The sequence below is a fragment of the Sardina pilchardus genome, chromosome 3 (assembly GCF_963854185.1).
Source record: "Sardina pilchardus chromosome 3, fSarPil1.1, whole genome shotgun sequence".
In the NCBI taxonomy this organism is placed as follows: Eukaryota; Metazoa; Chordata; class Actinopteri; order Clupeiformes; family Clupeidae; genus Sardina; species Sardina pilchardus.
In genome coordinates this window covers 17,001,730-17,025,794 of record NC_084996.1, presented here as the reverse complement: position 1 = coordinate 17,025,794, position 24,065 = coordinate 17,001,730, and the positions used below count along the sequence as shown (strand labels likewise).

Here is a 24,065-nt window from a genome sequence, read left to right as displayed (position 1 = left end):
TTCTATTCTTCTGGTGTCTTGTGTTAAATGTGTAGCCTATGGATGTATTTGGTGCTATTTAATCGATGTTGGGGAAGCCTCCATCTGGATGCCTTACAGGAGGAGGTTTAGATGTTGGTCTTCTCCAGGTGTTTGTGGGCTTGTCCCGGTTTCCCCTTATAAATGGCTTCTAATCCCTGTGTATGAATGACTTCTAAGAAGGGTATTTGAATACTGCCACACTGCAGTCATTACAAAACTATGTAGGTATGTAGTCTGTAGATATTTTGATTGGCTATCCATAGAATATGCATTAATGCATTTAAATGTCCATTCTATTTCGAAGACTATTGACTTCAACCTGCCTCCTTATTGTCAGGATGTACCAGAACTGTGATTAAAAGTGATTAAATCCAATTTTGCCATTACACATTTTGTGGACGGATGGGAGGAATCCAGTGCTCTGTGTGTTTAGCCTTTTCCCTCTGAGTAAAGACAAAACTTCATCTTCATGTTTGACTCCAGTGACTGGATTAAAAGGACAAGATTGACTAACCTGGAGGCCCTAATGTTGCCTATCCAATTTGTGCCTTTCTCTCTGTCATCCCCTCATGAGAAACAACTGCCTGTCTGGTGGGATTAAGTTTGTGTGTGTGACTGGATGTGTTGACCCCTTCCTCCTCAGGGCTATGACTTGACGTGTGAACAGTAAGAAACACAGGGGCCAAAGAAGATCCACCTGCTTTCTAAAGACCCATCTCAATAGAAGAAATCCATTGCTCAAAGTATGATTAAAAGCTGTACGTGCTTTTTAAAATATTCAACATTCACAACAAATACAGCTGCACTCCCTCTTGCATTGCACATGTAAACTGTAGTGAATCCATTTCTGTGTAAATGGGTGAGTGATTTTGCTCATACATGCATGAAGGTGTATATTCTATGCATGAAGATGCTGTAGCTTTGCATTTAGCAGCCTGTCATAAGTGACGTACACATCAACTACTGTATATTATAAGGGATTACATTGTCCGCAGAACAACTTGGGGTTAAGTGCCTTGCCCTTGCTCAAGGGCACAACAATGGACGCCGGGAACTGAACCCACAACTTTCAGGCTACTACGCACTAGTCCAGCTCCTTTACCACTACACCACCCCCACCCATAAAGTTATTTATCATGCTACGTCTCACATTTTTTTTTTCTGTACTCCAATATCTTTGTTGTGCATATTTACATATGTGCATATTTACTTCCTTTGAGTGAGAGTAGACATGCATACATTGGATTGTGTATGTGTCTATGAGTGCATGTACATTTATGCGCACACATAGCGGTGGTGTTTAGTTACTTCTATGCCCTCTGTCCCCCTTTACCATGTTTCCAGGAATGTCTCCATTGGAGTACACAGACACCCATCCCTCCCTCCCTCGTGTGACCAGTGCTTGAACATACACACGTATACTTCACTCAGCAGACATGCTTAAACAGCGGCTCTGTGGGGCCCTGAGTATTGCATAGGCGTTCCAACAGCTGCCTGAGTGGAAACATGAATGACTGGGAAGGAATGTTTCAAATAAGATGACTTGTGCGTCTCATGTGAGGGAAGAACTTAATGAAGTGACAGATTCTAAAAACAGAGGTAGTTTGAAGACAAATATTTATATCATATATTTCACAAAATGTCACATTTTCTGACAGACATACAACTGTCATAGTTATGATCCTCAATTATTCAAATAGCTATGATCTGCATAGCTATACTTAACGATCCTTGAAAGACAACTAGTTGTCCTATAGTGTCAACAGTAAAGTGGTCGACAAAAGCTTGACCTGTACGATTGAACTGGTTCTTAAGCCAACACTAGGGTGGCCATCCGGTTGGTCAGCCGTGTGTGCTCTGTGTGTGGGCCAGTTATCCAATCTGATTAGCTGAAAAGCCCATTTTAAAGGGGTTAGTTGTGTGTGTTCGTTGTAGTTGTATGTGGTGACCTAAGACCAAGTGAGAGGAACTTAAAGCGATGAGGTTGCACTGATTGTTTTGAGGATCAGTGTCTTTCTCTAAAACCAACCTTAAGATGGTTATATTTTATTGCAGCATTATGTTTTCATAGTAGAAAGTTTCAACGTATTTCTAATCATTAATCAAACTCAATCAATAAGCCATTAGGATATGCACCATCATTACATTATTTTATCCAGGGCATAGAAGAACGAAAATAGGCCTATTTAACTTGAACTCACCAGCTCACACACCAAACATTCACATATCCCCTTACATCACAGAAATATGCACTGGACAGTGGATGTCGATTCTCAAGGTGCAACATGGAAATTAACTCTTGTAAATTCTGCAGTGGTGCACATTAGTATTATGATTATTATTTTAGGCCTACTTTTGATTTTCTCAGCAATTAATGGAAAGGCATTAGTACTACAATTGGCTTTAATGTGAGAAAACCACAGCTTGGTAATCAACCAGTGTTATTAATGAGATGCAATGAAAGGAAGCCTAAAGAGTACAAGTATGCGCACAATGTAACATGTTGCTTAAGGGAGATATTTGCTCATTCATGTTAATTAAGAATGTTTGATGTTGTTTCAGCTTACAACAAAACATATCTACTGCCACCGTGTGTACAGATGAGGTATTACCCTTGATGGAGGGGCAGAAACGAATGGAAGAGACACTGTAAAAATCCATCTCACGTATAGGCTACGTTTGGTTGGAATCACTGTAAATTTCATAATAAACCATAAATCCAATAAACAATCTAGGCGTATTGACATAACGCTTGAGGCAGTCTATCCTGTTTACTTGAAAACGGAATGAACCATAACAAAAGTGTGTTACTCGTTTCAAACTTTGGTCGTTTTGCAACGTATATGACATTTCGCAGACCTATTCTATTATCTTGTTTTTCATCCAGCCTTTGGTTCACTTAAGGAACCATTCGGTGGAGCATCTGTGCAGAAGAGAGTGGTGTAGTTGGGTGGGGCGGAGAGAGGGGGTGTTCTGGGAGAAACGGGAAGGGAGGAGACGATGGAGAGCGCAGGCCGAGTGAACCCCGGATGCTGATGCTGCCCGTATCGAATCAAGAGAAGCCAGGGGAGAAAGAGATAGGGAGCGGGGTGTACGATAGAAGGTGGGGTACTGGAGTCGGTTGTCACGAAGCAAGTGTTGCGCTTGTGAAGGCGATACTTTTTTCAGGAATACGTCTAAAGGCGCAAGGACAACGCAAGGCTGCGCGACGGGCTGCAGCTGCGACGACGGCAGGAGAAGATGCTGTGATCTGCTCGCCGAGGGAGGGAGGAGGAGAGGCGGAGGATTCTACGCCAGCTAAATATGCTTGCATTTTCTAGAACAGCGATGTATCGCATTAAACGTCCAGGCCTTCGAGTGGTGCAAGAAAAACACTATTTAGCCCTAGCCTTCTCTTGAAAACGCATTGGGGCTGGATTTGGACTGGGTGCTGGTGGATAAACGGTGTCCTACCAGAGCGTTTTCGCACAGGGTGGCTCTCTTTTCTCTATATTTCCGGATGTGAGGCCTGGGGTAAAGTAAGTAATACTCCAGACACTGGACATCTTTTAGCACTGCGGTTTAAATGGGAGAGTATTCACTTGACGGGGAATGTGAGGAGATAGCCGATACGATTACTCAGCCTCAAATTGTGAAGCCAATTGAACAAACAGAATAACGGATTGTTATAACGGATAGCTAACTACAGCAAATCTCTATAAATATTGTAGCCTGTTCATTTCCCACGGCATTAAGTTTATTGTTGCAACATTGTTATGTTTACTGACTTGACTAAAATGTGTCAAAGTGTAGGCCTAGCTGACAGTCAGACCGCTGGACGGGCTGGACCACATGTTCGGGGGCTCTAATCATAATTTTGTCAGCGCCTTTGAATCTGCGATGACATCTAGCCTACCAGACTCTTATCTACATCACCAACATTCTTGTGTCTCCAGCGTATTTTTGTCCAAGACACAGGCTATGTTATATCTGCTAACTCGATATCCCTGCTGTCAGAACATAGTTTCATATAGTCACCCTAATTTATCATGGATCTTTGATTCAGTTTGATGCGCATTCATAACATAGGCCCAGGCCTACGTCTCTTTAGTTGACATAGGCCTAATCCCAGACCATAGTTTATGACTATTAGCAGTATCAAGCTACACATCTAGTTAATATTTCCATTAGCTGTGAGCATCATTGGAAAGTGGTTGTGAGTAGGCCACACTATTGTCATCACGACTAGAAGCGTAGGCCATTCCTTGTCCCCTCTCACTGTCTGTAATGTCGCTACGGCGGGGTTACTCAGCGCGCAGGACTCATCGTAGCAGACTCCCCTGGAAGAAACTCTGATTTTTGATAGAGTTCTGGTCGCGGAAACAAATCGTTTGAAGAAATGTCCAGCAAGGAGTTGTCGAGTCAGCCGGCACAGTATGTGGGGCCTTACCGCCTGGAGAAGACTCTGGGGAAAGGGCAGACCGGTAAGAATCAGCACTCATGTCAGTGTCCTGCTGAGCTCTAATGTGTCAAGCTGTGAAACATTAATGTTACTTACGTGAACTATCTATGGTTCGTAATGATGGACAGCAGTTTACATGATCCTCGCCTGATCATTTGAAAGCATGCAGCCTAACTTTATGCATGGGCAGTGGCCTAGTCATCTGTTGTGGTCATTAACAATTCTCATATTAACGAATCAACGAATCAGTGCGAGGATTCTCTCTCTCTCTCTCTCTCTCTCTCTCTCTCTCTCTCTCTCTCTCTCTCTCTCTCTCTCATGTCCGTGCTGCTGCCATTGTATTGACAGTTGTCTCATGCTGAGTTAGATATTAGAATGAGAGAGGTCACACTGTTGAAATGAGGTGTAGGTGATTGCCTACTGATGGATGATATTTTTGTCTGTTATTGGTGTTAGTGACCCAACAGCATTTACTTTATGAGTTATATTTGCCAACTCGTCTGATGCTCGGTTTTGGTGTACAATGTGAATGAACATGCATTATTGTATGTTTCGTAACCTTATGAAGCTGCATGGTGGTTTTGCATATTTCCACAGTGAAGATATTCAACCACGTTAGACCACTTCTCACTTCATGGAGCTGTATTAAAGCCTAATGTGTCACTCGGCTGGCAGACAAGAGTGGTGTGTGTGTGTGTGTGTGTGTATTTGCTGGAATATTTCGGTCAGCTGGTAATCGATAAGTGTGCAAGGAAATTCGAGTCAGTTTAAAGCAGGCGTAGAGTGAGCCACCTAGCCACTGGTCCTGTCCTGACCACGCTGTTGCACACATGCAGGACAGGACACAACGTCTAGGTGCTGCACTCCCTTTCATCTGAGGTGACATGTATACAGTGCCTGTTATTATTGAAACTGGGCTGTTGGCCTTGAGTAGAAGAAGCCACAAGATCCCTGAGACCAGTTTCCTGGGCTGGTGTGTTCAGCGTTTTGAAGCTTTGGTCAGGGATAGGGTTTCATGACATGTTCGTTTTGATCAGGTCTGGATAAACCTGATTGGTGATGTCATCACTCACTCACATATCCTTTTCAATCCCACTGGGTCACTGTCTGCCGAGAAGGGACGAGATAGAGGGAGAGAGAGGGAGAGAGAGAGAGAGAAGGAGAGAGAGTGGCAGGAGGGGGCATTAAGCCCTTTGTTTTTTTCTATCCCTCTCTCTCCCTCTCTCTCTCTCTCTCTCTCTCTCTCTCTCTCTCTCTCTCTCTCTCTGTTGTCTGAGGTTTCCTGTATTTCCTCTCTGCCTTTAAAGTGCTCTCAACCCCCCTCCCTCCCATTCCTCCCCTCCAGGCTTGGTGAAGCTGGGAGTACACTGCATCACAGGGCAGAAGGTGGCCATAAAGATTGTGAACAGAGAGAAACTGTCAGAGTCGGTTCTCATGAAGGTAAGAAAAACAGACATTTGCCGATCTCTTTGCGCCGTGGCTTTCTGTGTTGAATTTGTGGTCTGAAACGCTACAAGAAAATATCATGGACCAATTCCAAAGTATGGAATGTTTCTGACCAAATCAAGATATTTAGTTAAAGAAGTACCTCAGGGCAGGGCTTGATTCTGTCCATCTGAATGAATTGTATCTAAGTGGATTGAATGAGCATCCATTTCTCTCACCCACTTTGTTTTAGTCTCAAATGCAGAAATTAGAGTTTCCTATAGGGGGGGGGAAGCATTTGTGCCTAAATCTGACCCTCCTCAAGCGAAGCTCCGTTACAGCTTTCCGTTTTTCCTCTCTTGCATTGCTATCGGCTGCTGTGTCGTTAATACAGCGCTGTCTGCAGATGCTCATCACCCACTTGCCACCTCTGCACCTCTCCTCTTTTCCTCAAGCAGAAGCTATGCTGATTAACATCTCCAGCTTTCTCTCCTTCTTTACTCTTCCACTCTTTCCCCTCTTTCCACTCTTCTCTCTCTCTCTCGCTCTCTCTGTCCAGGTGGAGAGAGAGATAGCTATTCTCAAACTAATAGAACACCCTCATGTTCTGAAGCTGCATGATGTCTATGAGAATAACAAATATCTGTAAGTATGTGAGTCTGTTTCTCTTTGTGTGTGTGTATCGGCCCATTTGTGTTTGTCTACAAGAGTCGGTTTCACATTTCTTGGCTTAGAACTGCTTGCAGCTTCTGTCTGTGCTCATCTGATGTGATGAGATGTGACTGTATTTACGTCTCCTGCACAAATTCAATCAGTGGCAAACTGACAGCCCCCACCCCCACCCCTCTCCTGTCTGTGTGCTATAGGTACTTGGTGCTAGAACATGTGTCGGGTGGGGAGCTGTTTGACTACTTGGTGAAGAAGGGCCGGCTGACCCCTAAAGAAGCCAGAAAGTTTTTCAGACAGATCATCTCGGCCCTGGACTTCTGCCACAGCCACTCCATATGGTAGGCCTCCCTTTAGAGAGCGATGACGAGAGTGTCCTGTGATGTCTGTGTGCATTTATGTGTGATATGATATGTAGGGTGTATCTTTCGTTGTGCGTGTGTGCTAGTGATTGTGTGCTAGAGAGAAAGGGAATGTGTCCGTGGTTCTGTGCATGTTTCTCTGAGGACATGTTTTAATGATGTGTTTCTTATGTGTTCTTAGATGTTGACTTATTTTATTTGCTTGGTTTGGCTGAGTAAACATTACAGGTAACAAATCAAGTCATAAAATCAATGCCCTTCACCCTCCCCTTTCTTCGTCTTTCTGTTTCTCTCTCTCTCTCTCTCTTTCTCTCTCTCTCCTCCAGTCACAGAGACTTAAAGCCAGAGAATCTGCTGCTGGATGAAAAGAACAACATCAGGATCGCTGACTTTGGCATGGCCTCACTACAAGTAGGAGACAGTCTCTTGGAGACGAGCTGTGGGTTAGTATTATGGTTCAGTCTATTTATGGCTATACATACTTGTGTGAGTGTCTGTATGTGTGTGTGTGTGTGTGTGTTCAAGGACATGTATAATGTATGTATTGCACATGTATGATGTGGATAAATGTAATTCTGTGTGTTTTCAGATCCCCTCACTATGCATGCCCAGAGGTGATCAGGGTAAGTCATATATCAGCAACATGTTAGCAGTCTCACCTGTAGGTTCCATCTGTGTCATTAGCATACCTTTTTCGGTGTGTGTGTGTGTGTGTGTGTGTTTGTATCTATGCTGTGGTGCCACTAGTAGTTAGACAATATGGAAACCATGGGAAATCTTGGGATTAAAGCAATTTTGCTGTACTGTGTGTGTGTGTGTGTGTGTGTGTGTGTGTGTGTGTGTCTGTGGAGGGGCAATTGTGTAATTGTGTACGCATGTGTAGGGAGTGATTGTGTATGTGTTTGGACTATGTGGTCATCCTGTCCAGCCGTGTGTGGTTGGTATGTGCGTGTCTTTGTGGCTTTGTGCGTATGCGTAACCGTAACAATAGGCGGCTGTGTTTGTTTTCAGGGTGAGAAATATGACGGGCGCAGAGCAGATGTGTGGAGCTGTGGAGTCATCCTGTTCGCACTGCTCGTGGTGAGCTATTCGTTTTTCTCTTTTCAGCTCATCCCTTTCTCTCTCTCTTCTGTCTTTCCCCCTTATCTCTCTCTCTTTCTCCCTTTCGCACTCTCTGTTTTCTGTTCTCTGCATGTCATTCAGGTTGTTGTTGACTTCCTGTATCCATATACTCTCAGTCACCCATAACTCTTTGCTTATGGGATGTCTGTGTCTGCCATTTAACATCTCTGGCTTCAGATTAGTTGCACATAGGATTGGCTCAAGTTCATGCACGCACACACACGCACACACACACACACACACGCACACACACACACACACACACACACACACACACACACACACACACACACACACACACACACACACACACACACACACTCACACACGTGTTTTACTCTGTATGCAGCACTAACCAAATGTGACCCTGCAAAGCGAAACCAGTAGTTTCTGTAAAATGTACAAAATTAAGTTATTGTGCTCACGTGAATGGCCATAAACTAAGCTTTCCAACGATATGTATATCGAGGGTATTACACAAAATATCGCTAAGATGACCGCATCCAAAGTTGACATGGTTCTCCTGTCATGATATGCCAGAGGAGAAATCATCTTTTTAAGCAGAAGCAACAGGGATGACTGCAAATGTGTTGAGTCTTCGCCGGGTTTAACAGTCAAGACGTATGTTTTTCCGTGAAATTAGTTCACGATATGAAACTGTAGACTGTATACTGTCGAATTATGCGAAAACGTGAAATTCAACATTTTACCTCGGAAGTTTGTTTTTTGTGGATTTCCTCAAAATAACGTTGTGCGCAAAGCGACTGATTTCGCTTTGAAGGGTCACAAATGACTCAATCAAGCCTCAATTCACAGCTGTGCGCGACTTTTACATTGTTTACTTTTTTCTGTTTTTCTGATAACTGTCAGGAAACGGCAGGTTTTGATGATTGTTATGCTTGCTCATTATGTTCAAAAAGCAACGGTTCAGGTTATTGGTAATACATCACGATTCATCACTCAAATATCTTTTGGAAACACTGTCACTGCCTGCTGATATCGTGACGTCTGGTCATTAGGAAAAAGATTCATTGTGACTGTTTTATGATTAAAACCCAGAACTGTGACGTCCATTCTGTTTCCCTAGCTCTGCTTAATGTGACTTGAGTGCAAATGGTTAACCCCTGTCCCCTCTTGACCTCTGTTTCCAGGGTGCGTTGCCGTTCGACCATGACAACCTGCGGCAGCTGCTGGAGAAGGTGAAGAGTGGGGTGTTCCATATGCCCCACTTCATTCCGCCCGATTGCCAGGCACTGCTGAAGGGCATGATCGAGAAGGACCCTGAGAAGAGGCTCTCGGTAGGTCTGCCAAGGCAGAGGGGAGGGAACGGGGTGAGAAAGATGGAGAAAGGGGGGGAAAGAGAGATGAGAAAGCAGTGGGGTGAGAAAAAAGAGAAAGAGAGAAAAAAACAAGAGACTGTATATGTTGTCAGATCTGAAAAACATCATGTGTGTGTAGATTTGCACTCATTAACGTGAGTGGACAAGACATCAGTCACTACCTGTGCAGGGCTCCAGCAGACGTTCACAGATTTCATTGCCTCATAAATTACAAGACATTCAGTGCAGGCATCCGGTTACTCACACATCAGCTGAGGTCAAGTCCCTGGTGATAACTGTGTACACAGAGAAATATTTTTGGAACTCTATCTGAGCCATATGCACACAGCAATAAATCCAGGTCGTCGGATAAGTGCTTAAAAGTGCGTTATGCTGGGTTTACTGACGAAAACAAATATGCTACTAGATCAACAGTAATGTTATTCCTGACCTAGTACATCTGCATAGTGTGTGGATGAAGTGGGTTCTTTGCGCATGAAATAGTCATCAATTGGGCACAGAATTCACTGTAATGCTGCTCAACTGCTAGACAGTTCCTGCAAAATGGCATTGTTGTAAATTTAGACATTTGCATCCGTTTTCAAAAGGAGTAGATTGCAGCTTTTGCAGAGAATAGTAAACATGGACACACTCAGTATTTTAGTTGCTGAGAGGCATAGGTTTCAGTCTAATTCTTTTCGGAATTATTATATCTTTTGTGATTTATAAGGTATGTGACTAAGCCATGTTTTGTGTAGAATCCTTAACTCCTGACTCCTTGAGCTCTTTTGCTGTTTGACTGATAGTTCTGTTATTTTTCAATGGCTCCTTGAACAGCTTGAAGCAATACAGAAGCACGCCTGGTATCAGTAAGTAAAGCTTCTTTCTGAACAGCATCCAGCTGCCAAAGCCAGTCATATAATCCATCCTTATCAAAACCTCTGTCGTTCTTTTCATTCTTTTTACCTTCTCACCATCGCTCTCACCCCCCCACCCCCCCACCCCCCACCTCTGTCCCTTAGGGGCGGCCGGAACGAGCCCACCCCAGAGCAGCCCCCTCCCAGGCGGGTGTGTGTGCGGCGGATCCTGTCCCTCACGGAGCTGGACCCCGACGTGCTCGACAGCATGCACTCCCTGGGCTGCTTCAGGGACCGCACCAAACTGGCCCGAGACCTCCAGTGCGAGGAGTGAGTATCCCATCATCCTCTGGGCCTGGCTTGTGTCACAGGGCTACAGCCGGGGGGAAAACGCTGCCCAGATAGTTCCGTCCCCCTGTGCTGACAAGTGATAAGAAATAATTGTATTATTCCTGTCTGGATATGTGTGTTGATAAGTCAATTACTTATAGGTGGGCTGGTGTTGAGTGACTGTGCGGAAATGTAAAGGGTGTGAACTCTGTTTTTCAGCATAGATAGCACAGCCAGTGATTTCCTCAGTAACAAGGAATCCCTGTAATATGAATGATAGCAACTGGGCAGATGCAGGGAAACATGGGTTGGGTGTATTAGGATTCATGTAGTCCATGGAAGTTTTAAAATAGTAGATGTGACACAGTCGTTGCCAAGGCAACTCTTGAAGGTTGTTAACAGCTGGTATTTGTACAGTAATTGTGCTGAAGAAGGTTTCCTTTAATGGCAGGAGGCGGTTCTTCCATTCCTTCCTGTCTGTTTGTCGTACCCTTGCTTACATTCCTCTTTGTTTGTCTTTTTCCTTCCTCTTATGTTCCTCCCTGTCTGTCAGAATAAACCAGGAGAAGATGATCTATTACCTACTGCTGGACAGGAAAGAGCGCTACCCCAGCTATGAGGACGAGGACCTGCCAACCAGAAATGATGTTGGTGAGTCATGCCATGTCTGCGCAAATACAGAAACACACCCACGCGCATACATTTGTGGAAGCAGACATGTACACTCACTCACCATACATAATGCCTATAGTTCCCTATAGAACCACATCCTGTGTGTTTGTGTGTGTGTGTGTGTGTGTGTGTGTGTGTGTGTCTGTTATACAGCGGACCCTCCCCGGAAGCGTGTGGACTCTCCTATGCTGACGCGTCATGGCCGATGCCGGCCGGAAAGAAAGAGCCTGGAAGTGTTGAGTGTGACAGAACAGGGTTCGCCTACACCGCCACGCCGAGCCCTGGACACATCCTCACACAGTCAGAGGTGCGCACACACACACACACACACACACACAGACAGACAGACAGACAGACAGACAGACAGACAGACAGACAGACAGACAGACAGACAGACAGACAGACAGACAGACAGACACACACACACAGACAGACACACAGACACACAGACACACACACACTCTCACACACACATTCAGTATCTCTATCACTTGCTGTCTCTATCACCACCCTCCTAAATGCTTTGGCACATCTGCACACAGCCAGCAAAGTCACTGCATACCACACCTCCACACCCCTCCCCCACGCCACCACTACATAGCTCTGCTCTCCATACATCTACATACCTTCCCACTCAGACATACGGTACACAGCTGTTATTGTGTTGGCTTATTCTGTGGCGTGTGTACTGACTGGACTGATTGCCTGATGTGTTGGCTGGCCGTGGGCCTGTGCTGGCTGGCTGTGCTCACCCCTGTGTCCGTGTCCTACAGGTCGCGCTCGGTGAGTGGCGCCTCCACAGGCCTGTCCTCCAGCCCCCTCAGCAGCCCCAGGGTGAGTTGCCCCGCCCGGTCATCTCCCACTCACACACCACTCACACACCACACCACACCGCCCCAGGGCTGGTGCCAGCAACAACTGTCTTGGTCATTGCAAAAAAAAAACAGAACCATATATTGTACAGTTACTATTCTGCCTTACACATATGTGGCCATACACACATCCAAATGCACACACGTCAGCTATCACTGAAGTTGAACTACCGGTAACTGAAATCACTCTCCTGGCCAGTACTGTGCTGATCCTGTATTGCAGTTCTAATCTAATCTAGATTATTAAATCCATCATTATGGCTGGATCCAGCTTGTGATGCACACAAACTAATCCAGGGCTGGTTTGTTAAAGCCATGTTATATAAACACTGTGGACATAATGTGCAAACTGTTTTTGGCAAAACACTGAAAGTATCCTCCTGCTCTTAAGCTAGTTGACATGACATGCTTTCCATGGTCACTTCTGAACTGGCAATTAGGAAGTGAATGTTTAAATATGTTTACAGTATGTTTACGTTTGTAACCAATTCAGTGTACTGCAAGGCAATCTATGTAGGAAAACAGTGAGTGTAGTATGTACTGTATGTGATGTTATGACTAAATGGATCTGTGGCAGAAATGTGTTTGGTGTGTAAGCTCTCCTCAGTTCAGTGTGCTTTATCATACTAAAATCATCTCCCTCATACTGTTCCATTTCCCATACCACTGACCTTCTACTTGTACTAAAAATCAATGACACATATAGGTCAATTCAGCACCCAACACCCCTCATACACATACAGTATATACTCTCTTGTCTCCCTTCCTACCTCTCTCTGTCTCTCTGTCTCACTGTCTTTCTCTCTCTCTCTCTCTCTCTCTCTCTCTCTCTCTCTCTTTCTCTTCTCTATCTCCTCTCACTCTTCTTTCCACCCCCTCAATACACACACACAGGTAGTGACACACATACACATATATAACCAACTCATATATGCGGTATGCTCTCTTTTCAATACCCCCTGTATGCAGGGTGTGCCTGTAGAAAATGAGACCAGAGAATGATAGATGGCTCGATTGCTATAGTTGTAGAGCGTGATCATTGACCGGTTTTAACCGTTTGTGCAGTAAATGAAACAGATGACAAAAGCACATGTTGAAGATATCAGTAGAGTCTGCTAATGCTCGTCATAAATCGCCACAAATCATAACTCTCATGACCATTGCTCTCTCCATCTCTCCATCTCCCCACCTCTCCTCTCCTCTCCTCTCCTCTCTGTCCTCTTTCTTCTGCTCCATCAGAGCCCCGTGTTCACTTTCAGCCAGTCCGAAGTCACCTCTGCTTCCACCACCCTGCCCAAAGACCCCAAAGCAGGAAGTGCCACCGCTCCCCGGGGGTCCCAACGTGCGCCTGATCCAAAAACCCAGACGCTGCCATCCAAGGCGGCCTCCGATCGGCCCCACCTCCAATCCATGAAGTCCCTCCCCCTCCAGGGCCCCCGCTCGCCCTCACCGTCTCCCTCCCCCCTCCTCTCCCCTATCCCTCGCTTCTTTGTCTTCCCCACGCCCTCCGTCCTCAAGTCGGTAACTAAGAGCCTCTATCCTAACTCTGCCCATGTGTCGCAGGTCACCCCCCAGGGCTCCCCGCTCCCCACCCCTCTCGGCACCCCTGTCCACCACCCCGGGCACCCCCCTCCCACCCCTCCCTCGTCCTCGTCCTCGTCCTCGTCCTCGCGCGCCGAGGGTGGGGGCGGCGTGGCCGGAGGCTCCCTGTCCCTCACCCCGCCCTCCAGTCCTGGGGGAAGTGGCGGGATGGCCGCCAGCAGCTCCGCCCACTGGCGGACGCGCCTCAACTCCTTCAAGAACAACCTGCTGGGCTCGCCGCGCTTCCACCGGCGCAAGCTGCAAGGTGAGAGAGCGCCACTGTTTGGGTCTAGGGGGAGAATTGGAGAAGCACAGAGCACGAGTACTCAAATGAGGTGCCAACAACATTGAGGTCCTGCCTGTTATCTCCAGTGAACAGACAAACATCGGTTAAATGAGCATATTTATAATCTATATCTGTCAAAATAAAGCATGATATTTTTCTTCTTATCAGTCAAAATGAGATGTATGTTTTCTAAGTACAGAGTGGAGACGTACTTGCTCCATTGACCTGAATTCTTTTGTACATATTAGGGGTAGGTGACAACGTGGTTTCACAAGTGCTCGTTTTCGTACAAAGGAAACTGACCAAACAGGCTACACAGGGTTGAGCTATAGGAGCTTATACATGCCGCTTATACAAGTTTGTGGGTCATAAATATTTGCTTGTTTTTTTTCGTCAGCGAAGACATGCTGTGACATGCACAGTTGCTGGAGGCAAAAATCTGTCCTCCCTGATGATCTGCTTGCATCAGTCTCTCTTTCCTTCTCTGTCTTACTTCACTTCTTCTCTCACTTCACCCTTTCTCTCTCTCTCTCTGTCTCTCTCTAGTTCCTACATCTGAGGACATGTCGAGTCTAACGCCAGAGTCAAGCCCAGAGTGAGTGTGATAAATGATCATCTGACTGCCCATTCACCTCCTATGATTTTGTGCGAGGGAAACTGTTCAATGGTGTTTTGTTGACAGTGAGAGGGAGCAGTTGACAAGTGCCTACAGTTGATACTGAAACAATTGACATTTGATGCTAATTTCTTTACTCTTTTAAGGGGTGGGTCCAATATGCTATTGATCCTGAAATGCAGTTGCGTAAGAATTTCATAGGTTGCCAAAGGCATCCACCAATCTATGATTGCAGACAGAAGATCCAGTTTAACCAAAACAGAATTATCCAGTTCAACTGAACAGTTCAAAATGTTCTCTGTTTTTATGGGTTTTCAGTTTTAGCAGATTTAAATAAATGAAACATGTTCTCCTGAATAGCTATTGTTGTCTCATACTACAGACATTTACAAACAACAGCTGACTGGCAAAAAAGCTAGAATAAAGGAGAGGCAGACACAAACACATGTTAAAAAAAAAACATAGCTAGATTTGTATTGATTTCTATGAGGGGGCCTATACAGTATTATGTCCATACTGTATATCTAGCCTTATGTCACTGTTCTATCGGAAACTAGTCTTTCTCTTATCTTGTCGTCACCTTTACTTTTTATCTAGCTGTCCTGTATACCATACTGATTGTACCTCCCTGGTCTCTAGTGTGCAGCTTGTTTTATCTTTCATTTCCTAGTCCCTTTGACTGCCTGCTTGTTCAGCTGCAGTATTGATCTCTCTCTCTCTCTCTCTCTCTCTCTCTCTCTGTGTGTGTGTGTGTGTGTGTGTCTGTGTGCGCGTGTGCGCATGTGTGTGTGTGCTCTTGGCACAGGCTGGCCAAGAAGTCCTGGTTTGGAAACTTCATCAGTATTGAGAAGGAGGAGCAGATATTTGTGGTGATCAGAGACAAACCACTGAGCTCAATAAAGGCAGACATCGTCCATGCATTCCTCTCAGTAAGAGTTTGGGTTTCTGTCTTTCTTACTTACTTTCTTACTTTCTTACTGTTGTGGGTTAGAAACAGGAAAGTAGTTATTGATACCAAATGCCAAAGTCATGCCTAAGGCTAAAGGAAACTATGTGATTATGTGCCCTCTGCTTTTGAATTAGTAAGCAAGGCTTGTAAATCAGCCAGTTGGCCTTGTGTCTGTGTCGTACAAGCACAAGCATATCTGTATCTGAAGAATTTCAATCAATCAATCTCAATCAGAAAATCTTCTCCGTCCGTCTATCTGTCTTTTCTCTATGTGTGTCCAACCACCATTAACAAACCATATCTACCTCTCATGTCATTTCTCCTTCAATCATGTCCTCCCCATTTCCACGCCTCTGTCTCCATCTCTTCTTCTGTCTCTGTCAAGATTCCCTCTCTCAGTCACAGTGTCATCTCTCAGACCAGTTTCCGGGCGGAATATAAGTCCTCCGGAGGTTCATCTGTCTTCCAGAAGCCTGTCAAATTCCAGGTGGACATTGCCTTCTCCGAAGGAGAGAGGGAGCGAGAGAGGGATAGGGGCAAGGAGAAGGAGGAGAAGAGGGACATGGGAATTTACAGTGTCACCTTCACTCTTATATCAGGTACAGATCAGAATGGTATGTTTGGAAAGCATGCAAGAAATTAATGATTGACTGTAAATGTATACAAATTCGAAGGGTGTGAAAGTTTGAGTGTATTCTAATCAAGTGTTGTGTTATATATTTCTGTGTGTGTGCGTGTGTGTGTGTGTGTGTGTATGTGTGTGTGTTTGTGTGTGTGCGCACGCATTTGTGATCTCAGGTCCTAGTCGCAGGTTTAAACGGGTGGTAGAGTCTATTCAAGCTCAGTTGCTCAGTACTCATGATCAGCCTTCTGTGCAGGCACTTGCTGGTGAGTGTCACAAGCTTACAGGTATGGACTCTCTGATGCTTTCTCTCTCTCACATACACACACACATGCACGCACGCATGCATGAATGCATGCACACATGCGCAAACACACACACGCACTACATATAAAGACAGACACATAGACGTTCTTACCTTGCAAGTTTGGTATGGAAGGTGTATGTTACGACATTGGGAAATGATGGCATCTTGTAGTGCAATGCATCGATGAATCACGATATAAATTATATAACAGTGAAATGAATGAGAACTTCATAGTTTATGTCCTGGGCTGTTTTCATGCCCTGGGTAAACTGATTATTGCTAAATAAATATCAAAATATTTGTTGTGCAACTGAGAGATACCCATCTATATTTATTTATATCTATCAATCGCCTCTCTGCCTCCTGTTTTCCCGATCAGATGAGAAGAACGGGCAGCTGTCCTCTCATCCTCCCGGCTCCCTGAGCCGCCAGAACTCTCGCCGCTCGGAGGGAGGCGGCGACCGGGACAGCGGAGGCCTGCAACGCCGGGGCTCCAGCAAAGACAAGACCCGCCTGCTCTCCTCCAACGGAACCCAGTCTCAGCCCTGAGGGCTTTGGGCCAGGCGCCTACCCACACCCCCCTATACAACCTCTACACCCCCCCCCCTCCCCCAAAGAAAAAAGCCTTCCCCCTAAAAAAGCTCGCCACAGACCCATAGAAACTCCCCCGCCCTTACCCAGCCACCCCTGAGATCCACCACAGCAGCAGTAGTTGGAGGCTAGAGAAGCACCATGGAGGAACATGATGCATTTTTTGATAACCAGGAGGCCTACTTTTTACCTTATCCATCACCGAGGACATCAGTGGAAGCGTCTGTTCCAAGAGCTCACCTGATGGTCAATTCATGTATATGTATATATATCTGTATGGGTGTGCTTGTGGGTGTATGTATACATATATGTGTCCTATACGTGAAGGTCAGGGCCAAAGGCAGCAGTGTTAGTTATGTTGTGCATAACCAGGAGAGAATGTATGAAGTCTTCTGGGGGCACAGGGACAGTCAGATAACCCAAATTAGTAGCCTGCTGGTCGTCCTGTGGTTCTTAGTGAAATTAAAAACTGACACGAAGTAGTACCAAAAAGAAATCGTGAAGAGGGGCCTGATTTAGGAAATGAACAAATTCTGCTATAAAAAAGCTACCTAAATTCTTAATAGTTTGCCACAGACTGAGGTTTAGCTAGTTAAATCATAAGTATCCTTTTCAGGGGCACAATCTGTGTGAGCTCACCCAACAACGAACAAATGTTAAACTAATTTGCCTTTTAAACAAGATTTTTTTTTTTTAAAAAAAAAAGGTCCTCTTAACTCGTGGTGGACACACCAGAGTGAACAGAATTGAACAGAACAGGACACAATTACCAAATATTTGAACACAGAAATGTCTTTTTGTCCTTTTCACACTACACAGTCCGCACGAACCTCTGTGAAAACGAGACACAGAGAGGTGTAGGAATGGACATTACTCCCCCACCCACCCCTTCTCTCCAAAGTCTGTATACGGGGATGAGAAAGTCCCATTTCCTGGTCCTGAACGGCTCCTTCCCGGCCCCATGCACTAGGGCTGCTGGGCAAGTCCTATGCATGAACGTGGTCAGGGGTTGGGAGGGACAGGAAGCAGGAATGGTTCTTAGCCCGAGAGGGAGGGGAACTAAAAAGAGAAAGGGGCATTGATGGCACAAAAATGGAAAGAGTTCTGAATACTTTTTGTTTCATTGTCTTCTGTTCTTGATTTAAATGATGAGACATGCTTGCTGTCTGTGAAATGAGACAAAAAAAAAGCCAATATAGTGAATGTCAAAACAAAAAAAAAGCTATTTTCGAAATATTGATTTGATTTATTTATTTATTTATTTATGTATTTTTGAAATTATTTTTTTTGTATTTATTTGTGTGTTTATTTGTCTTATTGGAAAGGAGGAGAAAACTGTAACATAAACTGCTGGTAATTGTGAGAAAGACAATTAGTTGCAATTGTCAATTAAGAGCACGACTTCAAAGACACATGAGATATTTCAAAATGCCTGTCCCAAAACACCTGTCTTGGCTGGATTACTGGAGTCTTCTTGCAGGACCTGATGGAATGATGGAAGGAAAATGACCTCGTTTCCTTTTAAAACATTTTTTAAAAATCAATGCTGCAAACATCCTTCCAGCCACCACTTCTAAATATTTTTGTGTTCACCATCTTCTGTGGTATCAGTGAGCTGACTTTAATTTGAAAAAAAAAGAGATAACAATGACATTGAAAGGATTTTATCCTTTGGAACTTTCTAGCACCCTTTCCATGTGTGGAAAAAAAGGACTTAAAGAGAACAGACACAAAGGGAGAAGAGAAAATGGATGTAAGACACATGCCTCCTCCTTCCAGAATGTTAATCAAGAGAAGAGCCCAAAGCTTTGAACTTTATCACACCAGATCACATACTGAACACAACCAGTATTCACACACACACAAACATACACTGATAGCGTTGACAAACGGTCTGCGACAGCTTCAGTCGTCTCACAGAGGAAAAGAATAGTGAAATGAATGAAAACTGAATTTTAAAACAGGAAAGCACTGTACACACATCATGAAAAAAAGAATTGAGTAGGACCCCACCCAACCACACCCCGCTCACCTCAGTAGTGCTCTCCCAAAACACAACTTCAGTTGCAGATCTGAAGACGTTTAAGACGTTTGGTCTAGAGAAAACCTACTCTGTCTTCAACAGACAAACTCATCTTAAAGCACAGGATATCCAGGGTACATAGTTGCTTCCATCATTCGTAACAGCAGACAACATCAACAACAACACTTTAAAAAAAAAAAAAAAAAAAAAAACAGGATCACACTGGTGCCCTTCTCCTCGTCACTTCCACACTTATTTATTAAACTTTTGTTTCTTAGTCTGGATATTTTGCTGCCATCCATTACGCAATGTACTCGGTAGCCAACCCACCTGATTGGTTTATGGCTTGGGTCGTTTGGCTCTGTCAAAAAAACTTGTCACTCCAGGCCATCAACCACTCAGCTGCTACTCAGCCTGATATTTTGTTCACCAGCCCTTCTAGAAGGATCTCCTGGTGCTCAGCCTTGTTGTCTGTCCGTGGGATCCCTGCATGTCAGAGCTGAGCTGAGGCCCTGGGTCTCTGCGTGCTGAATGTCCAAACTGCATGCCTATCCACGTCTGTCCTCTCTGCTGGCGGGAGCTGGTTCCACAACACACTGACATCGCCTTAATCGTGCTTCAAATCGTGTGCTTCTGGAGCTCCGGACCGCATTGGTTGCGGGAGCACATTTCATCGACAAAACACAATTGGGATTGTAAGCTTTCATCTTCTCCAGGGTTCATGCCCATACACACACACAGACACACACACAGACACACACACACTCATGTGGACTCAGACACACGCATACACACCCCAGTTCATAGCGGAAATGACTACAACCCTTCTGGACTTTCTGTGCTCACATCTTGACTGATGGGGGGGAATGTCAGTTGGTCTTGAAAGTCCAACATCCTTATCCTTTTGTTCCTCTCCTCTGTCAGTCCCCAAAGCGCTCTCACCTTCCCCGCCCATACACACACCACACCACCACCTCCACAGGTTTCACACTCTATGCCCCCCCCCCCCCACACACACACACAGTGAAACTTCTCTGTTTGTCATTCTCCCTCTTTTTCCAACTTTCACTCTATACTTCTTTAACACCCCCCCTCACCATACATTATATACCTCACATCCTCATGTATGCGCTTCTGTACGCACTGTAACCCATTGCCTTGATTGTTTAGTCATCTCTGTGCTCATGCTATGAACCTTGACTCTCATTCTTGTCAACATAATTGACTATTCCAGTTAAGATTGTAAGATTATACTCTCTTCCCCCTCATGCACAGTAGAAACTTTTTTTCCATATTAAAGATTGACATCAATTGGGGAAAAGCATTATAATAATGATGAAAATGAGAAAATGTCTGTATTATAATTAAAAATGAAAGTGCACTATTATTATTGCCTGTGATAAAAACAATAAACAACATAATAAGGAAGGTGTTCTCAGTTTGTCTTTCCTGTCAGGCCATTGTTGATGGTATGGTCTCATCTGTGGATATATTATGCATTAATATTAATTTTAGAATGGGAGACCAAACAGAATGTTGAGCTAAATTGTAAAATGTACCAAGGAAGCAAACCAAGGGCCCTGCTTGTGTAACCACAAGAGACAGTGGTTCTACGTGAGAGTGCACGCACATCGCTAACGTCACCACGTATGTAAATGAATGGCACCGAATGTGAGTGTGTGGGGGGCGCTGGCCTGCTTACTGTATCTGGAATAGAAGGGTGGTAACGATTCACTGGACTGCACATCTGTGTTGGACAACTGGTCTTCGCGTTTGGATTTTTCCGAGATCCAGCGGATAAATAAGATAACTATTCAGGTAGGTTCACTATACTAACTGTTCTTTTTTACAACACGAAAGGTTTATAGCCTATGTATGTTGCATTGTGTTGCAACATAACAGTCATCCAATGCATCGTGGCTTAATTGCTTTTGTGTAAAAGCCTACAGCTAGATGTTGTCGGATGGAGAGTGCGAATGTTTAATTCACTCGTTTGGCTCTAGTTCTGCTGAAATGCGTAGCATTGCCCTATATGCTAGCCTACTAAATAGTGCCGTTTTACATAGCATTTCTGTATGTATGGGTAGTCAGTCAGGGAGTAGTCTTTTCCAGTTTTTGAGGGAGATTTTTTCTGTTTTGTCTATATATGGTTATGTGCTGAGTTTCTCATCTTTCGCTGGTCCACTTTAGTGTGTCTGTTCCATTTTCGCCTTACAGTTTATTTTTGGGCCTTTAAATGGATGAATAACTGAGATGTAGGCTTGGGAAGGTGCATGGATGGTTTCTTTGAAGAGAGAAGTTAACATGGCGAATGTCAACACAACCTGTCGATACCTCTAGCCTATCTATTTATCTATCAGTGCAGGATTTCTCTCAGTAAAGCTACCTATTTAGCTGCCACCCCTCTCCCTCAGCCCTGGATAACGTAGCTTTATGTATGAAAACACATGCAAAGCAAAAGTGCGACACAATTTTTAATTGAAAGGGGCTGAACTGAAGTGTGAAGTAGGCTACCGCCTAGCAGAGTTTCGGCAACAGAGATCATACGTCACAGCAATGGTCTAAATGTGTCGAGAGGAAGTAATAAGAAGGATGGGCATAGGATGTATTTTTAGCGTTATATACGTTAGACCTAATACGAGTAGGTTTCTGCATGGTTGGTATAAACTCACAGAATGAGAGTGTAAGAGATACATAAACAATGTAGCATGCTTCACATCAGTACGTTTAGGCTACTCTACCGTTTGTTGTAGAGCAAGTTTCCCCTGTGGCTCACGTTTAACGAGTCATACAGTTCCTCATGCGTTGCCTTCACTTGTGCTTGTTGCCCTGGCCTCTAAAGGCCCATTCATGCTCAACGTGTGGCAATTTACGTCCGTATTTTGTACGCACGTTCTATCCGGTGGTGTCTTCATACCTCCGTCCGTATTTTACGTGTGAATGCATAGCGCCCCCACTTTTTCGTGTGATATTCGTGTGGTAGTGCTCGGTATTGCAACGTTTCATCCGTTTCATCCGTAATCATAAGCTCCTCAATTTCATGTCAAAGTACGGACGAAATCAACGGAAAGAACGTGTGAAACACTCCACACGTATCCGTATCCGTGTTTTACGTTGAGCATGAATGGGGCTTAAGCAGAGTGTGAGAAGTCTTTGTGCTCACTCCCTTCTCCTTTCCCTCTCTCTCTCGGCCTCGCCCCCCACTCTGTCGGCATGTGGCAGATGCCATGAGTTGTGGAGCTGCTTGTTTCACACATTAATGTTCTTCTCTGTGCTTTCTGTGCTGTTTACCACAGTAACTCATTCCAGCTTCCAACAGGGACAATGGGGACAAATGCATACATGCCTGAACTGCATGCTACTTAATACATTCATTAGTTAGTAAGGCAAGAAAAGGAAGGAGGGTGGTGGTTACTGCAATGCCTATAGTTCGAGATGTTCTCCTCCTCTTTTGCTAAGCCAGACGGACTTAGATACAGGAGTCCGTGAGTTCAGGAGACGGATATAGTTATCTGTCCCCTGCTACCACAGGGTTTGCATGTTAAACTGTGTGAATGATGTGGCGGGTTAGTCCTCATGTGAGCGCAGCACATGTTTCAGTTTCTCAGAATAGAATGACACCTTGATGGCCCTTGAGGACATTCTAGGGTAATGTCTTCTCCCCTCTCATGGAAAATCACAAATGCCTTTTTTAGAATGTCACAAACCCAGTTATGCCTTGTTTACATAAGCTCTCTGACTCTTGAGTAGGTTCACTTTGTATTGGCTGCTACACCTTTGCTAGCTGTCACAGGTTGGAGATGTCTTTACGTGCCTGGGTGTCAGGAGTGTATTCCCTGTTCTTCCTCTTCACCTCACAAATTGGTAGAACTGAAGCACACGAGTGAGGTTCTGAGAGCTTACGAAGCCTCAGTGTGTAGCCAGGTGTGCTGCTGTTTGATGTCAACGACGGCTTCTTCCCCGTCTTTTTTCCCCACAGTCATGGCGGAAGCCCACCAGGCTGTGGCCTTCCAGTTCACCATCACGCCGGAGGGAGTGGACCTGCAACTGTCCTACCAAGCGCTCTCACACATCTGCCGGTCTGGGGTGCGCTCTTGGAAGAAGAGGATCAGCCGCATGAGAGTATGTAATTGTGTTCCTATTTTCACTCTTGCCCATGATGTGTTAGTGGGACTTTTATATTGAAATTGTTTGCTTATCAAAATGTTTGTGTGTATGCATCTGGGTGTGTCAATGATAGGGAACATATCCTTATTTGATGTGTATGTTTGTCTTTACAGAATAGTGTGATAAAGGGCGTCTATCCTGCCAGCCCCTCCTCCTGGCTGTTTGTTGTCATAGCGATCCTGAGCACTTTATACATGCAGTCGGACCCCTCCATGGGTCTTATCGCTAAGATACAGGAACACCTGCCGCTCAGGTGAGACACAGCCTCCTTCCCTACAGGTGGACACTCACCCTGCTCTAAAATGCCCCCCACATCTCTGTGTCTGCTCAATGATATGACATAACATGAATGATCACATTTCTTAAGTTTCATTTTGTCATCAAAAATGAGTTGTGTTGTTTTGTTAGATGTGTTAGGAGAGGAGGCACTCTCAGAAGAGTTGGGTCTTCAGCTTCTTAAAGATAGAGAGGGACACCCCTGCCCTGGTAGCACTTGGTGGGTTGTTCCATTATTGGGGAGTTACAAATTAGAATAGTCTGGATTTTCGTGTGTGTAGGGGCGCTGCAGTGCCAGATGAAATTCCATAGAGGAACGTAATTTAGAATACATAACTGCTTCTTCAATAATTCCAATTGCTCCTTGGCGTCCTGTGAGGTAAACATGGCTGCCATGTCTCAGAGAAGTTGAATAGCAGATTTTCATGTTATTATGACTGAGGACTACGTTTAAATAGAGCAATTAAAATGTCTTCTCCAGTTACCTAGGTTGTTTTACATTCTCTTTTGGCCTTTCTCTCTGTTTCTGTCCTCTCTCTCTATCCTCATCTCTCCCTCTG

General features: G+C 44.7%; 2 protein-coding genes across 2 annotated transcripts in view; both read left to right on the top strand.

Annotated features, from left to right (window-relative positions):
• The first annotated feature begins 4,186 nt into the window (after positions 1 to 4,186).
• brsk1b (BR serine/threonine kinase 1b) lies at positions 4,187 to 16,997 on the top strand. Its single transcript, XM_062532178.1, has 19 exons — positions 4,187 to 4,484; positions 5,808 to 5,902; positions 6,447 to 6,532; positions 6,754 to 6,894; positions 7,242 to 7,358; positions 7,505 to 7,538; positions 7,927 to 7,995; positions 9,189 to 9,335; positions 10,194 to 10,225; positions 10,379 to 10,543; positions 11,097 to 11,194; positions 11,369 to 11,522; positions 11,989 to 12,049; positions 13,651 to 13,933; positions 14,501 to 14,549; positions 15,376 to 15,499; positions 15,905 to 16,118; positions 16,318 to 16,407; positions 16,828 to 16,997. The coding sequence occupies exons 1-19, from the start codon at positions 4,400 to 4,402 to the stop codon at positions 16,995 to 16,997; spliced, it is 2,214 nt and encodes a 737-aa protein (XP_062388162.1). The 5' UTR covers positions 4,187 to 4,399.
• Positions 16,998 to 20,727: 3,730 nt separating this feature from the next.
• The window catches only part of cpt1a2b (carnitine palmitoyltransferase 1A2b), a 39,564-nt gene continuing 36,226 nt past the window's right edge, over positions 20,728 to 24,065 (top strand). Inside the window, exons 1-3 of the mRNA XM_062532177.1 lie at positions 20,728 to 20,880; positions 23,042 to 23,184; positions 23,343 to 23,482. Of these exons, the coding sequence (XP_062388161.1) occupies positions 23,044 to 23,184; positions 23,343 to 23,482 (281 nt within the window). The 5' untranslated portion in view covers positions 20,728 to 20,880; positions 23,042 to 23,043. The remainder of the gene's footprint in view (positions 20,881 to 23,041; positions 23,185 to 23,342; positions 23,483 to 24,065) is intronic.

Excerpts from the sequence above, each read along its gene's own strand:
- brsk1b (XM_062532178.1), top strand. The coding sequence starts at position 4,400 with ATGTCCAGCAAGGAGTTGTCGAGTCAGCCGGCACAGTATGTGGGGCCT. Across the intron at positions 11,195-11,368 it reads GCCAACCAGAAATGATGTTG|CGGACCCTCCCCGGAAGCGT; the intron begins GTGAGTCATGCC and ends TCTGTTATACAG. Across the intron at positions 16,408-16,827 it reads TTCTGTGCAGGCACTTGCTG|ATGAGAAGAACGGGCAGCTG; the intron begins GTGAGTGTCACA and ends TTTCCCGATCAG.